At 48.5% G+C, this 18,568-nt stretch overlaps 1 protein-coding gene across 5 annotated transcripts in view; it reads left to right on the top strand.

Moving 5' to 3' along the window:
* The first annotated feature begins 7,902 nt into the window (after window positions 1-7,902).
* The window catches only part of NTNG1 (netrin G1), a 222,192-nt gene continuing 211,526 nt past the window's right edge, over window positions 7,903-18,568 (top strand). Inside the window, exons 1-2 of one of the 5 annotated variants that reach the window (XM_036344264.1) lie at window positions 7,903-9,053; window positions 17,315-18,073. In XM_036344264.1, coding sequence (XP_036200157.1) covers window positions 17,828-18,073 — 246 coding nt within the window. In that variant the 5' untranslated portion in view covers window positions 7,903-9,053; window positions 17,315-17,827. The remainder of the gene's footprint in view (window positions 9,054-17,314; window positions 18,074-18,568) is intronic. The other 4 variants (XM_036344260.1, XM_036344261.1, XM_036344262.1 and 1 more) reach the window with 4 other exon arrangements.

The raw sequence follows: 18,568 nt of genomic DNA, 5'->3' as shown, positions 1-18,568 counted from the left end.
GGCTGCGGGGCAGGTGACACTGCTCTGTCAGAACTAGTTCAGGTGTGTGCACTTTACAAATGTGAGGGGACAGCCCCAGACGCGCCCACGGAAAGAGAGATGGGCCAAGGCCAGGCAGGCCCAGAGCAGACAGATTAACTTAGTCAGAAAGCTCTGGCCAGGTGTAGGATTTGTTGCAAGGATGTCCACCCGCCCCCCCCCCCTCCCCCCGCATACACATTAATCAATGGCAAAAGAATGTGAGTTCAAGAAAGAATATATTGAATTTAGCCCAGCTGACGTGGCTCAGTGGTTGAGCATTGACCTATGAACCAGGAGGTCACGTTTCAATTCCTGGTCAGGGCACATGCCCAGGCTTGAGGGCTTGATTGCAGCTGATCAATGGTTCTCTCTTGTCATTTGATGTTTCTGTCTCTCTCTTCTTCTCCCTTCCTCTCTCTGAAATCAAGTTTACTATATTTTAAAAATGAGTGCGTTGAATTTAGAACTCTATCCATGGGTGTTCCGTTGAATGTGATTACTCCTTTCAATTGCAGATCAGTGAGGTCTTTGGGTGTTTGTGCTAGTCAGTCATCTATTTCTGGCTGGCAGACTAGAGGATGAGAAAATATTTCATTTAGGTGTTCTCAGGACAGCTGCAGAAAAAACTTTGATGTCTGCTTCTCGCTAAGTTCCATAAGAATCAGATGATTCTGACATGACAAATGGTCACGTTAATTATAAATTCTGGGTTTGTGTTGAGATTCTATTATTTAAAGGTAGCCAGTCGGAACTATGAGCAAAATATCATTAATTTGCAGCCAATACCTTTACATCTAACAAAGCCAATCATTTTTAGTCACAACCCGAAATAACAATTAGGCTTTATCGTTCCGTGTTGCCAAGCCCTGGGCTCTGGCTGCCCTTCACTGGCTTGCAATAACACCGCCAGTCATAAGTCCTGGTTAGCTGTCAAAGGCTGAGGAGCTCCACGCCATACACTGTTCCACATACCACACGCTGGTGTCCACGGGCCAGAGGGCCCTCGGAATAAGGCTCCCTCCCGGGGCGCACAGAGCTGTGTCCTATTCATTATGCGTGTTTGTACCCCCACTTGAAATCAGGGCCATGAGAACTTCCCATGTGTTCTTTCACTATTACCTTACGTATTCCAGGTGGTCCCCGAAGTCCTTATGCACACAAAGCTCATTACCGTCAGGGAGTAGAGATTTTCACAGAAATCTAACACAAGCCATAATTAAGAGATGAGAGCCCTGGCCGGTTTTGCTAAGTGGATAGAGCGTTTGCCTGCCAACTGAAGGGTCCCGGGTTCGATTCCAGTCAAGGGCACATGCCCAGATTGCAGGCTCCGTCCCCAGTAGGGGGCGTGCAGGAGGCTGCTGGTCAATGGTTCTCTCTCATCATTGATGTTTCTCTCTCACTCTCTTTTCCTCTCTGAAATCAATAAAAAATATATATATATATTTTTAAAAAGAGATGAGAGTCAGGCAAACACAAATCATGATAACTGTGTCATGGGCATCCCATCAAATGCATACTCTAATTCCATTGGAAACATTTTTTTTTTTTTTTTTTTTTGCTAACCCCAAACAACCTTGAAGAGCACTGCCAGCAGGTGGGCGGGTCTTCCATTGTGATTTTATCAGCGGGCTGCCTTGCAGAGCTTGACCGGTATTGTTTGCTGATTACCCTGAAGTGTTCACGAGTTGTGCCTTCAGGCCCATCCAAGGAGGGAACTTAACATTTCACATAGCCTCACCTTGAACAAGTTTGGTAAAACGGGACCAGGGGACAGTGAAGCCTCCCCAAGCGACCTTGGTGGTGATGTCCTGCCTCTGAGGCTCCCCAGCACCAGGCAGAATGTTCCAATCTCATATTCTCTTTGCTGTTGTTGTTAATCCTCATGGGAGGGTATTCATTTTTTCCATTGATTTTCAGAGAGTGGAAGGGGTGGGGGAAAGGAGAGGGAGCGAAACATCGATGGAAGAGAGACACATCATTTGGTTGCCTCCCGCATGTGCCACTCCAGGGCCAGGGATCAAACCTATGAACCAGGAGGTCAGGGCTTGATTCCCAGTCAGGGGACATGCCCCAGTTGTAGGCTAGACCCCAGTGTGGGACGTGCCAGATGCAGCCAGTCAATGATTCTCTCTCATTATTGATGTTTCTCTCTCTCTCCCTCTCCCTTCCTCTCTGCAATCAATAAAAATATGTTTGAAAACAACAACAACTTGCAACCCAGGTAAGTGCCCTTGACCGGGAATCGAGCCCACAACCATTGGGTGCAGGGGCTGGCGCTCTAACCGCTGAGCAACACCAGCCACGGCCAGTCTCTTATTCTTTAGAATTCTTACAAAGATGTGCGACAAAACTAGGACCGTCTTCCCAGATTCCCTTCCCTGGCTTCGATTTCGTGTCTGACTCTGGAACAAGGGACAGAGATGCAATTTGGAGAGTTTGTAAATATGCAGTTATGTGACATCCGAAGTGAGAAAATGAGATTCTTCTTTCTTAAAACAAATATTATTTCATGTGTATCCATGCCTTTCCCAGAGGTGCCCAAGATAATCAGCTGAAGTCTCAAATTCAACTGCCTTTCCTCTGAAACATTTTTTCCCCCTGTTTATTCATATCTTTGGCAAGAAGGCTATAAAAAAAATAAAGTTATTTCATCACATCGTATTCTTTGGTGAGGACTCCCAGGAAAAACGCGTGGCTGGTCTTATTACAAAGAGCAGTTATACATTTTCTATATACCTGGCTTACACAGAATCTCGGAGATGCTGTAATTAAATGGTGAGATTTGTTCTTTTTTATTGTCTGCTAGGCCGCTTAGGGGGAAACTGTGCATGGACATTATGAAAAGTGTTTTAAGCCTTATTTCTTGTTGTACTTTGTTTCTGCTGCTTTCGGGGGGTGTGGGGGGGTCATATTTTATGTTCTCTTTTTTTAAATCAAATTTATTGTGGTGACATTGGTTACTATTATGGTCTCCTGTAAGTTCCCTGAAATCTTTTCTGAAATATGGGGGTAGCACAAAGTTTAAAATGGGCAAAGGAGTTTTAAGCACACTTCCCAGCAAAGCATAGAAATGAAATCTACATACAAAAATCGATGCTGTTAGTACAATAATAATGCCAGCTGACATCAAACCTTAAGGCCATCCTCATTTTACAGATGAGGTAGCTAAGCCCAGAGAAGCACAATGACCGACACACGTTCACACAGCAAGGAGGCGTCTTAGCTGGGAGCCCAGGGCTATTGGAACTCTACTCCCTCACTGGATTTTCTAAAGAACATCGTTTGAAGGGCCTAAACTTCTCACGGTCTCAGATGTTTTCCTGGCTGAAGTCTGGGTGTCTGCCTCTCCACTCTTCACTGAGTGAGGAGCACTCAGCTCCCCTCTCTCTCCATTACGTCTTAATATGAGGACAGCTGCAGCATCTTGGCACTATATACACCGTGGCACATGGGCACTGACCGTCCAGCTCTGTTCCTTTCTGGCAAAGTCAGCCTTCAGACCCGTGGGGCAGATAGAGTTTCAGGGAAGTGGCTGGGGAGAGGGGCAGATTCCTAAGTCTCACTTTACACAGGTATCAGGAAGACGGTAATGATGTCAGAACAGCAGACTTCCACTTAACCCCCGAAGCAGGACGTCCAGAAAAGCAGAGAGAAACACCGGTGTAGAGTACACGCCACAGCAGTGGCACGGCGGTGACCTTAGATGTTTCTTCTCTATCTGCCACGTTTCTGTTATTGGAATATCTTTCATCACAGATGTTGTCATCGAGGTGGCTCACCGAGTTTCAGCTCTGCATTGGTGCATCCTGCCCACATTTATCACACGGTGCGAGGGCCTGTTGCAGGGGCTGCCCTCGACTGTAGTTTGGACCAACGGCCGATGGAGATCTTTGCAGCCCTGAGCCATCATCTGAGTTTGTGTCTTTTCACCTCATGTTGGGTACAGAGGAGCCTCCAGCTTGACCACTGTGACTGCATTTGCCTTTAGTCTCGAGTACAACGTTAAAAATGCACGACGGCCATTGCCACTCTCTTCTCCCAGCCTGCTCCTGCTCATTCTGACTCCAGTGCTTGCCTGGCCTCCAGCCCTCGGACAGATCCCGGCAGATGGCCTGGGGTCCATCCTGACTTGAGTCGAAGAACCACTGGATGGAATTGATGGAAAGATTTAAAAGTCAGGCAAGGGGCATTACTCAATCTTCCCTCATATTTTTTCCCGTCTCAGTCTGAAAAGGCTGCTGATTTTGTTGGTGGAGAGGAACTGAAAATATGAAAATTACATGTGAGGAGACCTACACAGCTGTTGATTTGCGAAGACTGAAGTTTTCAGCCGCATACTAGTTAAATTGCAGTTTTCTGTTTTCTTTTCCCAAGGAGGAAGGACGTCGATGATCTTAGACAGACTAAGCACAACAAAATGCAAGTTTGTAGAAGCTTACTGAATTGATTTTGTGGTTTTGAGTCTAAAAAAACTAAAGTAGGTTAAAAAGAAAAAGCCTAGGGTGTCATAATTTTGACCAATTTCACTGGTTGGATAAAGATATCTAAAAATAAAATAAAAGCATCACATGTTCTGGAAGCATAAAAATTAAAAAGTAACTTCTTCCGGGTGAGATAGGATAAACAAAAAAAAAAAACAAAAAAAAACTATCCTCTCGCAAACACTTCTAGGGTCGTAACGTTGGAACAGTAAAGAGACATGAACTATTGGACTAAACAAGGTTATCTTTGAGGTTAGCATGCATTCTCCTAAAAGAAAACACAAACCCACATTTCTGCTTTTTAAATATATTATTGTAACCAAACAGTCAATTTTATTATTTTCAGACTGTTTTACACAGTGCATATATGGTTGCTAACAGTCACGTTGCCTTCATCCGTCATCAGCTACCAGTGGCTTAGACCACCTGCCCTCCTTCATGTTCTAGAATCAGTAACAGTCAATATGTGGACGTTCTTCTATTCAACAATATGTCCTTTGATCTGCTAGTGGCCCACGGAAGCACTAAATGAGGCTGTGGCTGTACCTCACTTGGGCATGCTTGATACTTGCATAAATTTAAAATGTCAAGGTAAGAGTACTTGGTAGCCCAGGGATGGAGCCCAGATACTTAGGGCTTGTAAGAGGTTTAAGTGTCAAAATATTGAAGCATGAAGAAATCCTGATAGGGAAGGACTTCAAAAGCCTGTCAAAACTATGCCGCTAGTGGCACTGTGATAAAACATGTCCCCAAGCACGGAATGGAGACAAGAACAAGCTAAAAGTTTTAACAACTGCCTGCAAGGATGCTTCTACTGGGCACAGGCAGCAGGCATAAGAAGCATCTATCACACTGTATGTAATTGGCCAAAGAGAACTTGTCCCTGGGTTGGGTATTTCCAAATCTGGGCCTACATTTAATGTCATGGGAGTTGGTTCCTGTTACCAAGGAGGCCATACCCGAATCCTGGGAAAGGACAAAAATCACTCCCACCTGCAATGAACATTGATCTCCTGCCTACTTTACATCAAGTCCCTGACAGTCTTCACAGGAAGGCTGGCATCTTTTTGGACCAGATATATTGCAAATGCGCCGCCACTACCAGTCTGGCAGATTGACGTTACAAGTACTTCCAGGACCCTGCCAAATCTCCACAAAGAAGGTTTTTAAGCAGCTAATAACTCAGAAAAATGAACAACAGTTAGAGACCTAACAGGATTACAAATAAATGAGCATCTAAGTTGAAGAAGAATGAGGAACGCATGGACACCAGCCAGAGCTCGGCAGCCAAAGGTCAAGCAGTTCTCCTCTGAAGGGGGAGGGGGAGAGTAGAGTGGAAAGGTTAAGTAAAACCAGACAAATCATTCTTTCCAAAGAAAGTCTAATACATAGAGATGGACAAAGCAAAGGATGATAGGAAAAGTGAGTCTGTCCTACCTTGTTTTCCCTGATGCCCAGAAAATAGCTACAGTAAATTCCTGATGCGTGTGGATGACAGAAACAAATGTGCCAAAGTCAACTGCGGACAGCCGCTTTGGTATGTGAATGCGAGTCCACAGAGTCTCGGTTTAAGGGAGAATGTTGGATCCACCCAGAGTCCTTCCCGCGCATCCTCCCTGGTGGAGGGCTCAGCCTCAGAGGGGAAGGGAGGTCAGTGTTGAGAATTCTCTTCTGGGGATTCTGATCTCCTGCCCAGAGTTGAGATCCACACGTTTAGTTGGTGATTTGCCGAGTCTGTGAAAATAACAGAGCAGATGTGATAAATTACCCAACTGGAGAGGGACCCCATTCACAGGTCAGGCTCCTGGGGGCCCATGTCTGCCCCCTGACCCCAGCCAGGGGCCCTGGAATGAGGCCTGTTTACTGCAGGAGGAGGAGAAGGGCAGGCCAAGATTCTGGCAGAAGAAAGGGGACATCTCTCCAGGTCAGGAACCAATATCACCAGGACCTTGGTATATCCCAGAAGGGAGTCTCCAGACCTCGAATCCATTTCTTTGCTTTTTGCTGGAGAAAGACCTAAAAAGATTAGATAAAGCCGAGAATGAAAATTCAGAAGGGGTTTTCTTGCCTTGAGGGACAAGGGCAGGAGGGAGGGGTCAGGCTGAGGGCTGGGTGGCCGCTGTGGGGGAGTGCTCTGTGCTTCAGGCCAGGGCCCAATGGGAAGTGGGCGTTGCTTCTCAAATCCCATTGGTTCCCCAGAACAGACTGGCTGGGAAAAAGGGGCGGTAAGGGAGGGTCAGGGCTGAGTGACACCTCCATCTAATCCGTGTATTTCAACCCTAGAGGAGGCTGGGTGGGGACCAGGTGAGGAGCCAGGAATGGCCATGGCTAAGGATGCCTTCTAGTTTCAGCCCTGCAAGGAACTGTGTGCTGTGGGTCCTTAAGCACAGAGATGGAGGGTGGGGTGCGGGGGTGGGGGGAGAAGCAGGGGAATCCCAGCGTCCTGTCCTAGGGAATCAGGGAGGGAGGACTCACTGGGCTTCTCAGATGTGGGACCTCTCAGGCCCAGGTGCCCAGAATCCCTGCTTCCTCCCTGGCTGCTCAGGGCCAAGGAGGGTCTGGCTATAGGCTCAGACCTTCTCCCCCAGGCACCTTCTGTTATCACCACCCCGCCCCCCAGTCATCGAAGCAAAAACACTGCCTCTGCTCTTAGCTGGGTTCCTTCATGCGGGCCCCAAATTAGTGGCCAGGTGTTCACGTTTGGTTGCCCGTTGCTTACCCCCTGTTGCGCCTTGGGCATCCCCACTGGATCCTGGACAGGGAGCTGCCCCCAGGTCTATGCACCACTGACATGCAGAACAGCTCCCTCCACATGTATTCCCCCAGATCAGGGCCCACAGGGACACAGGTCTTGTCAAACCACGCATGCGTGCCTTGGTGTTCTCCCTCTCATCTGCCCAATTTCCCTTCCTGCTCACTGTCCTTGGAGTAGAAATAGTATAAGCGCCGATTATTTTTGGGTTTTGAGATGCTGTATGGAGGTCTGAGACCCACTCGTTCCCCTAGCCTAGGCAATCGTCTTATTTCTAATCACAATATCTTCCTGAAAGTCTTGATGTTGTTGCTGGCGTTAGTGTTTAGCTGAGAATGACCCCAGGTAGGTCCGAGCCCCCCCCCCCCCCCCCCCCCGCCCCAGCTGGCGTGAATAAAGTCGTGGGGGCATTTGTCCCGTCTTGGGAAAGGCAGGGAGGCCTGAAATGCACCCCTCTCTCTCTTAAACTTCAACTTTCTCCAAGGAGCATGAATTTCTAAGCGAGGAGGTTCTAGGCGTGCGCTGTAGGGGCGCTGGCAGGGCAGGGGAATTGTTGGCTGAAACACAGTTGCCATCCCTGCTGGGGGCTAGGGATGCGCTCAGGCAAGGCTTGGAGGGGCAACCAGGAGTGAGCCATGGGATGGGCGAGGGCGTAAGTGACCGGCACAGGAGGAGACCGAGGAACCCAGGCTCTGGCGGACAGTCGCGGGGCGGGGGAAGGGGGGCAGGTGGTCCCCAGCCTCCGCAGCCTCCGCAGCCTGAGGTTCCGGAGTGGCGGCCGCGGTGGCCACGGCAGCAGCCGCAGCAGCGAGAGCGCGAGGGAGTTAGGACCGCTCGGAGCGCGCGGGGCTCGGGGAGTATAAGGTTTGCAATCCTTCCACTTGCTGCCAGTTGCAGACGAAGATCCGCTCCTAAGTGAAGCGTGCAGGCCACCCCTCGGAGGGCTGCGGCTTCCCCGGGCTCCCGGCTGCCTCCCCGGCGGCCCTCCCCCTCGCCCCCGCCCCGCGCGCACTCCCGCGTTTGCACGCGCCCCGAAGTTTGCCCGGAGCTGCTGGCCGCTGGGAGCCGGGTCCAGCCGGGCGGGCGCAGCGGGCGCAGCGGGCAGGGCGGGGAGCCGGGCACCGCAATCCAGCCGCGTCGCGGGCCGGGCCATGTCTGTTTCATCAAAGGGACTTGGGGTGCGTCGCGTCTCGCAGCCATCACCGCGATGTGCAGTGACATTTCTGACTTGAGTGGAGGAATGCGCGCAGGGAGGCCGGGCGGCGTCGGCACCGGAGGATCTTGGCGCCAACGCTAATCATGGTCCCGATCTAGGTCCCTTCGGACGAAGCTCCACGTCCTCCTCGGAAATAAAATGAAAGCTGAGCCCCGCGGGGTAGAACCGCCCGGCTGCTGGTGCTGAGCCCCGGGAATCAGGGAATCGTCCTGCAGCTTAACATTTATTTTTAAAGGGCGAGGGGGGGAAAAATTATAAATAGGGAAAAAAATCCCTCCGTAAAAGTTTAAGGCGAGAAGTGGCAGAGGCAGTGGCGCGAGGCGGCGCAGCGCGGAGCCGGCGGGCGGGACGGCGGCGACCTCCCGGAGGCTGCGAGTCCTGGTTCATTTCGCCGGTTTTGGAGGGAGAGGCGCCTCTCCGTCCTCGCTTCCTCTCCACCCACCGCTCCCTCCTCGTCTACCTGCCCAAGTCCCTGATCGTTCGCATTTGGGAAGAGGACGTCCGCGGGAAGGAATTCCCCGCTCTGGGCCGGGGCTCCGAGAGGGGGCGACGCCGGAGGCTCCCCCAGGGCCCGGAGGCGAAGGTAACTAAGCGGCAGGGAGTGGCGGGCGGGCGCAGGCTGGGGGCGCTCCGAGTCCCTTCCCGCGGCGGGCTGGGCGCCATGGGGACCCCGGGGCTGCGGTGGCGGCTGCGGAGGTGCTGGGTCCACACCCCGTCCCTCCCGCTGCGCCCCGAGCCCTCGGGAGGCTCGGCGGGAACCTTCTCCGCCCTCCGAGCGCCCCCCGGGGCTCCGCCACTGCAGCCGCCGCCGGAGGTGCACCGGGCTGGGCAGGGCGGCCACCCGGTGCCGTCAGCTCGGCTCTAGGGGCGCCGGGGCCATTGGGCCACATGGTGAGTGCCGCCGCGTCCCCCTCCTTCAGCCCCTCTGCCCCCCCCCCCCCCGGGCTGCCCCTCCCTCCCGCCCCCCAGGGCCAGCCGCTGGCGGGAGGCGAGGCTCCGGGTGGGCGAGGAAGTTTGCGGAGCGCGGGGAGGAGGCGGCGGGAGCCCCTGTGCGCGCACACCCCGCGCACTCCCACCCGACGCTGGGCTCGGGCTCCGGCTCCGGCGTGCGCCCCAGCAGGGGATGCCGGGGTGTTGTATCCAGAGCCCGATGCTGGGTTGTGCCTCGCTGGACAGACAGACGGACGGGCACACAGCAGGCTCTCCCTCCACACACCTGAGCACACACCACGCACTGAAGGGTCCCCTTTTTTTCTTTTACGAATTGTCTTTGCTGGGGGGGGGGGGGTTGCCCTCTTGCGGGCCCTTTGCAGCCAGGGATCCCACAGATTGCATTTGAAGTTCCCTGCATTTAATCCCCTTTATTGGTGCGAGATGAAAGCCTGGCTACCCCAGGTTGTGCGGGGCGGGAGGGGGGAGGGGCGGGGGGCGGGGGCGATGCAGAGGGGAGCGCTTGGTGTAGGGATGCAGTTTGGAATGGTTTCTCAGCTGCTTTACTGGCATTGCATTATCGGTGGATGGATCCGGCTAGGGACAATGAGTTGCTCTCGTATGGATCTGTGGATATCTATATATAATACGAATAATACTGACTATTATTGGGCCCAAAATAACCAATTAAGTGATGCATACACAGGCAAACTTGGATAAAAAAAGAAACTGCGCCCTCTGCTGTTTATCTTACTAGCCTCACCTGGGGACTTTTTTCTTTTCTTTTTTCTTTTCTCTCTTTTTCCAGAAATCCACTTAGGAGGTTGTCATTTTACAGGGCAAGGGAGAAAAATTCCCAGCGGGGGATTTTAAAGCAGCTTTATTTGGACAAGCCGGAGGGCGCGTTCCCCATCCTATAGATTTCCAGAGAGTAAAGGCTTTTGTTCCGGGTCCCCTTCCCGTTCTTCTCCTGGCCCAGGCACGGGAACTGGCCCCACTGGCTACCACACTCTGTCGATCTTCGGAATGGAAAATTCTGAGTAGGATTCAACATTTCACTCAACATATGGTGTATCTGGCAGTAGCTTTGCTCTAGAAATAAGGCCCTAGTTTATGACTGAAAGACTTGAGTTTTCTTATCTTTCAGAAATGGGAGGGGGGGTGGGGAGGAAACACCAGAAAGATCTGACAAGCAAAACCTTTGATTCAAATATACTTACCAGTGAGGCTGGTTAGAAAAAGTTTTCCCGACGTCCTCTTTGTCGGAGGAGGGGCAAGGCTTGGGGGATTTGTCTAGCCCTGGGAAAGCATGTCTAACCCCGGAATTAGCAAGCCCTGGTTTCAGCAAGTATTTGAACGGTGTCGCTTTGCCTAATATACCCCCCACCCCCTTGTCTGGCAAAAAGAAAGAACAAAAAAAGCAGCTCCACAACTGCCCAGGACTTTGGGGGGAGGTATGCACTGTCAGTGTTGCATGAGGAGGAAATTTGAATCTGTGCATGTGGATCACCATACAAAGAACATAACTCATCAGGCGTTTCACGTCATGCTGTCCCAGCCCCCATGCATCGGGTGCATTTCTGTCCTTTTCTGGGCGTCATGAAGTGAAAGACCAACATGAGGGCATTCGGAATTCCATATGTTTGTCTGTTAATTTGGTGATATTTCCTATAGTGGAAATTAGGTGGGATAATCTCAAAATTTTATAGGAAAAGACTTTATTGGCACAGAAAGCTGTTTTTCTATTGAGATGTTTGTTTTGCCCGCTTTCCCTGGGCATGTGCGTGGAAGTGATGCAGGCTTCCTTATTTATTTTTTAAGAAGAGGCAGACAATGCATTTTGCAGTGTCCTCTGGTATATTTGTAACTGGAGCAAACACCTGTCTTTGCTTCTATTATTGTTCAGGGGAAAATAATCCAGTAACATACTTCAAAAATTAAGCTGTTACCCATTTAGTTGCTATGTTGTCTAAGTGTTGTAGGATTTCGGGAGAGCGTTTTAGTTGCAAAAGCCCCAAGTCTCTCAGGAAGAAATAAAAATTGCATTCAACTCAAAAAGCCAATTGTACATTCACAGAAAAATGAGTGTGTGTGTGTGTGTGTGTGTGTGTGTGTGAACTGCATTGTATTGTAGTTCAGTAAGAGATTTAGCATACTTTAAAAGTAATTTAATCTTCAGACCCCAGAGTTTTGTTTCCAAACTTCAGGTGGGTGTAGATTTCCTCCTCTAGGCTCTCTGGACTTCCCTGCAGGAGAAGGCAAGGCTTGCTGTCCTGTGATCATGAAGCAACGGGTTTCTTTAAGCTTCACCGCTTCTGAAATGATGGTGTGAATTATCCCACCTTCCCGCATCCTGCCAAGTAGATGCTGACGAATTCTCTCAGCAGCCTTCTCTCGGGCACGCCGAGCTCTCTCCCATACAAAGGTGTGCTGTTTGCTTTTATTAAGAATCTCATGATAGGCAGTTGCTCCTAAGAGCCAATCAAGTCTGAGAAGAAAAAAAATGCCAGTCACGTTGCAGAACATGTTAAATCCCTTATAGTTTGGGAGACAGTTAACAAAAGGAGAGAAGCAAACATTTCTGGGGAGGAGGACAAGAAAAGGCTCACTTCGCAGCCACTAAATAAATGCGAAGAACATTCGTTATACTTCACCGCCTAATCTAGTCAAGCTCATCAGGGCAATGTGGGAAGCTGCTAATTTTGACAGGTGATAGAATTTGTGTACAGCGTTATTTATATGCCTCAGTCAATGGACTATGATGATCGTCTTTTTGTTCCTTCCCATTCAAAAGCAAGTGTATTTATAAAACCCTTCACGTCTATGAGGAATGAGTCAATCGCTGCCTATTTCAGGTGCCCCAAGAACTGAGTATTTATGGCATAAATAGCCTACTACCAACACCCCCACCTCTGGGGGAGATTATATATATGACAGAAATGACAGAACGAGTGGGGAAAGCCAGCTAGAGTCTGTGGATTCACTCGCAGTATTTTCCTCTCCGTTGATGAAATTGGCGATTGGTTTTGGACTGTAACTGCCCATCGTTTTGGTCTTCGTTACCTGCATGTCGCCTTTGGGGAAGGCTCCTTTTCTGCGGCAAGAGGGGGCCCAGGAACTACCCCGGGGAAAGTTGATCCAAGGAGGAGGGAGATTAGCTACAGAATCCTGGAGAAAGATCACGTTCCATGTGTTCGAGGCCAGGTGACAGGCTGTTTTAGTCCAGATCAATAGCACCCATCAACTTGAGGGCACGACACAATTTTACATTTTATGTGGGCGCCGCGCATTTATACACCAGTCAGAGAGCCAGGGAGAGCCCCCCGCATGTTCATGGGCATTTTTATCCGAGAGGACTTCTCAGTGCCCTGGTAGAGAGATGCTGGCATTATTGGATTCGTGGTGAGTTCCCAAGGTTTGCAAAGTCAAGAGCGAGAAGAGGGGCTGCCCATGGTGCTTCTGGAGCTGCCAGGAGTGAGATCAAAGCCCACATCAGGTAGCAAGCAGTTCCGTCCTGGGCCAGAAGGGGTTCTTTTAGATCATTAAATCCCCAAAGATGTCATTGACTGCCCTCTCCTAATCAGGTTGCCTAGCCATTTGCCGCCACGACCTAGCTTTTAAGAAGCTATTGGTGATTTTAACCTGCTTGTAAGCATAGCCAGATGGGAACTGGTGCCATCAGGTAATAATAGACGTTAAAAGCAATGTTTTCACATGGTTTTATTTTCTTTGAAAACTCCACAACTAATACAGAATTCCTGATGTTGACGGAGGTTTCTGTGTGCCATGAAAGTTCATAGCTTTGATTTCCTATTCATCTTATAGGAAGAGGATTTTGCACCTGTGTATGTTGCACCAGCAACTAAGGCAGCGTTTCTCAACCTGTGGGTCGCGACCCCTTTGGCGGTCGAATGACCCTTTCACAGGGGTCGCCTAAGACCATCCTGCATAACAGATATTTACATGACGATTCATAACAGTAGCAACATGACAATTATGAAGTAGCAACGAAAATAATTTTATGGTTGGGTCACAACATGAGGAACTGTATTTAAAGGGCCAGAAGGTTGAGAACCACTGAACTAAGGGAACCCTAATGTGAAGGATGCGTGCTGGGTGAGGCATGTTCGCATCTAGAAAATGAGAATGGAATCAAAGAATTCTGGCAACCCTCCTCTCTTGACCTATGCCCTGCCGTGGCTGGCATCCCTCTCCATGTCAATGGGAGCTCATTAAATGTAAATCCGCAGCCTGCCCGGACCATGCCGTATTAGTGCTTGCCAAGGCCTGACATTTTTAATACATTAATAGTACGTCTGTAATGGAATGGAAAACTATTAATCACAACTGGTTATGTGCCAGAAATGGAAGCTATAATTGGCTGCCTCTTGTCAGGGACGGCTGTCGCACAGACCGGCAAGGGCCTCGTATTCAAATATCTTGCACTCCTCTGCATTTTCCCTTGTCAGTTCTCTAAATCCGATCAATGGTCTAGTCCATAATTCTGTGTAATGACCATCATTATCATTCCCGTAGAGTTTAATGAGGGTCCGTCACAGTGGATGGCTGTCGGGTCAGGAAATAGAAATAGGTTCACATACATTTCCTTCGTGTCCACATTTCCCATGTGCCTGTATACCAGTGATGGCGAACCTTTTGAGCTGGGCGTGTCAGCATTTTGAAAAACCCTAACTTAACTCTGGTGCCGTGTCACATAGAGAAATTTTTTGATATTTGCAACCATAGCAAAACAAAGACTTATATTTTTGATATTTATTTTATATATTTAAATGCCATTTAACAAAGAAACATCAACCCAAAAAATGAGTTCGCGTGTCACCTCTGACACGCGTGTCATAGGTTTGCCATCACTGCTGTATACAGTCACCCTTTATTTTGTGGTGGCGGGAGGGCCACATGTGGATAAAGACAGTAATCCAGAAGAAGTGGTTTGGGGGGGGGGGGGCAGTAACTTCCATTGGTTTAAAAAAAAGTGCAGTAGCCTCAGGGAGAATTCAAATATGTACTTGGGGTCATAATTTTTTTTTATCTTTATTGTTGAAAGTATTACATATGTCCCCCCCCCCTTTTTTATTTTGGTGGGGTCATATTTTTGAAAGAATATTAAGAATTAGCTCCTCGTGCTTAGTCCCTTCAGAGTCATTGCCACCCAGGTCAGGTTTTCAAGAACATATGGTCCTTGATAAATAAGTTGCTGTGCATTTGACACTAAGAATTGCAGCGAATTTCTGGTCGAGTGGATTTTATACCGTAGTGCTTCCGTTGTAACACTCCACACACACACACCATCAAAGTGTTGGTCCTGGTTATAATAAACCAGCAAACACTGTTGAAACATCATCTGGAAAATGTGCATTTATACTATTTTAACACCTCTTCAGATCATTTACTTGTCACAGTGGTGGATGTTTCCGAAAATATCAACTTCACATCTACTAGTGAATCTGACACACACACACACACCAAATAGAAAACTGTAGTCGCCACATCACATGCTCCTCAGGGAGGCTTTCCTTTTTAGCTTAAGATTCCCAGTCGTGCTCAGCACACAGCGTAGTCTTTCCGTTACAGGGAGGAGGCAGATCCAAATGGGTAGTTGATCCATGCTTAGACAAACTGCTAATTATTGCTTCCCAGGAACGCCACTGTTCAACTTTTCCTAATAGGAAATATCACAATTTGCAGCTGTATGATAACATTTTATGAATGGGAGATAATGAAAATGGTGCTTGCATCCATAAAGCAATTATTATAAATTACTTTGCTATGGAAACACAATTCAGCCATCTGCTGGCATTTCATGGTTTCCGTGGCTCCGTTCACTTTAAGATGGTGCGTTATTAAAATACAGCGGGTTCCTTTTATGAGGTTGTTTGAAGATGGGCAACGCCCATGGTGAACCTGCTTCATGTCCCTCGGAGCGTCTCCGAGGCTGTTTTCTGGAACTCTGGGCTTTTTGCCCTTTTTCAGTGATTTCGAAAATAATGATTGGGACTGTGACAACATGGACCAACTAATTAAGCAAATACTTGCTTTGAAACCTGGAATCCAACTTTTATCATTTGTTTACATATGGGCCGTGATCCGCAAAGAGAAAAGTTGCCAGTTCAACCCACCAATGACTTATACCCATAGCTATGGAGGCTGCATGATCAGTTAAGCAAGAGTATTTTGCAACAGTCATTTTTATTTTCTCTTAGAATTAGTGCCATATTATTCTGCTTCACGGCCTGTTAAGTCACCCTCAGCTATTTTTAAATGTGCATTTTAAATTGTGCGTTTTACTACCAAGCTTTTTGTTTTAAAGCAGCGTATAATATTCGCCTTTGGGACAAATTCTCTTCTGTCGCAGAAAGTAACTACAGATGCGGATGTCATGTCTGTAAAAAGATGTGAGAGAATAGAGAATTCCGAGGAAAGGAAAATTTTCTCCTTTGGTTTTATTTTGAATCTTTTTTTTTTTTTCAGAGTTATTATCTTTATGACTAAATGCAACTGAACAAAAAGATGCTAAATTCTCCCAACCTCATGGGCAACTCTAAAGGGGCAGGCTAGTGTGAACAAAGCCAGTTTTCACTCCAGCTCACAAAAGCTGAGAAATGTACAAGCAATTGAATATATATATATATATATATATATATATATATATATATATTATATATATATATATAGAATATATATATAGAGAATATATATAGAATATATATATAGAATATATATAGAATATATATATAGAATATTTTTTTTCCCTTTGAGTGAAAGTAAAGGTTCATTACAGAAAAGCTACAGGGAGGGGACCCACACGTGTTGCTGGGACAGTTCTTTTGTCTAGGAGTCAATATGTGCCCTGCTAACTTCCCATTAGTTGGTTCAAAAAATTTGGCCCTAGCAACATTCATACATTTTAGACTTCAGGTTTCCTGAGTTCCTGCTCATTTTCCCCACCCTGTGTGTTCATCCTGGGATGGAGGCCCTTTGTTCTCGCAATTTTATAAGGGACAGGGTGTGGCTGACCCACTGGTTTCTGCTATGAATCCCTAACTGCTATTAGGGAAGAGGGGCTAGGACCACTCTGCTTCTGACTGGGAAGGGGCCTTGTTGATGGCAACAGTTGTTAGGGCTCCATCGGAGGTGGGCGATCTAGGGGACCACAGACCATAGGGGCTGTCATTCGGGGTTCCATTCTCATGACCACTTGCAGCTTGATGGATTCGTGCCGTAGGATCTCGCTGGGGCCTCCAAAGATGATATCCAAAATTTCTGTTCAGGTCCGAGTCTGTTGTCTCATGAAATGGAAAAATGAGTTCATGGACGAAGATATGAGAGAAAACAAAGGTTTCTTTCACCAAAGCTCCATGCTGCAGGGAGGGGACCCAAGTGGGTTGCCAGGCAGGCACTGGGAGATTTCTAGGGGCTCTTTGCCAAGAGATAAAAGGCTTACAGGTAGCTTCCATGTCTTTGTGGTAAAAGCGCTCATTTCCCCCATTGTTCTGGGAGACTTTCTAGCCCTCCCACATGTGAGACATGCTTCAGGCCAGCTCCTTGCTCTCAGTTTGGTGAAGATGGAAATAAAGTTTTTGAAGCGAAAACCTGTAACTCCCCCAGAACACACACACACACACACACACACACACACACACACACACCACACATATCACACACATGTCTTGGTGACATGCAGGAGTTTGATCCTTCCTATTGAAATCCCCCCCCCCGACCCCAGTGGGAATGATTTCTCTGGTCTGCTCACTTCATCACAGCAGCTGAGACAAGGTGACCCATAGCCCACCCATTTGCTTTATGTTATGTCCAACCTCCGAACTATCAACCTTTCCTGTAGTTGACAATTCATTGATTCAAGGGCAGTAACTCTTCTTATTATTGTTTCCACAGGGGTGTTGGTGCCAGAAGAAGAGAATGATTGATGGGACACAGACACCAGTGAGAGACACTCACCCTCTTGCTTCTGATATTGACACCTGAGTGTGTCCCAGCAGCCCTGGTGAGCCGCGAACACCCGGGATCTCCAAAGGTGATCGGATGCTCAGCCAGAGAGCCACCCCTTTGCTGAATCACGATCCGCAACCGGACATCTTTTACAAAAACCAACTGGAACCCATCGAGTAGATATGTTCTTGGACAACAACAAGCCCACAGGCTGCTGTTAAGCCCACTGCACCATTATGTTAGCTTTCCACCAAAGTCCTCCAGATCCCTGAGTGCGCCCAGTATCTCAACCCTTCACGGTCAGTTTTGGCATCGACTTTGAGGTCTCATTCTCTTTTTTTCTTTTTTTTATATCCGGCCCTACCTACATGGAGACATCCATGTGTGTGTAAAATAGACACAGGCCACAGATAAGCCAACCCTGCGCCAATTCCCGCCAAGATTGCCAAGAATTTAGAGATGTATTTGTCAAGATTCCTGTCCATTCATGCCCTCTGGGTTACAGTGTCGTCGGTGATGCAGCCCTACCCCCTGGTGTGGGGACATTACGATGTGTGCAAGACCCAGATCTACACGGAAGAAGGCAAAGTGTGGGATTACATGGCCTGTCAGCCGGAATCCACGGACATGACCAAGTACCTGAAAGTGAAGCTGGACCCTCCCGACATCACGTGCGGAGACCCTCCCGAGACATTCTGCGCAATGGTGAGTGAGGCCACCCCTTCGAATAGAAGGTTTCCTAGTCAGTGGGGGCTTGTGGTGCGTGACTACCAATGTGGTGAGTCAAAGACTCAACCCATCGATAAGTTGGATCTGTGGGTGGGGACCATTAGGGCAGCAGGCTCGCTGCACCCCAGTGCAGGCTAGTCCCATCTGGGACCACTAGTGACAGTGTGCTGGAGCCTCTGGACCTGACCTTCCGCTTTCCAGAGGTTTCATGGAGACAAGGCCAGTGTACACAAGTTGTCAAAGAACACATCCAGCTGCAGTTGAGTTTCGGGTTAAAGGGGGGATCTGATCAAGCTGTATGTGGTGCGATAGGGTCCAGAGAAAACCTATGGGTAAACCACCTTCCACCACAGAGGTACCTCCCTGTGGGGACTTCAGGCCAGTCCCAGCTTTCACAACTCGAGGCTAGAGTGGATGTCATGGTTTTCCTCTCAGGAAACTGCTAGAATGTGGAACTCTTTGGTTAGGAGA

This window comes from Myotis myotis, unplaced genomic scaffold (assembly GCF_014108235.1).
Source record: "Myotis myotis isolate mMyoMyo1 unplaced genomic scaffold, mMyoMyo1.p scaffold_m19_p_18, whole genome shotgun sequence".
Taxonomy (NCBI): domain Eukaryota; kingdom Metazoa; phylum Chordata; class Mammalia; order Chiroptera; family Vespertilionidae; genus Myotis; species Myotis myotis.
The sequence above is the reverse complement of the archived record's forward strand: the minus strand, read 5'-3'. Positions and strand labels throughout refer to the sequence as shown.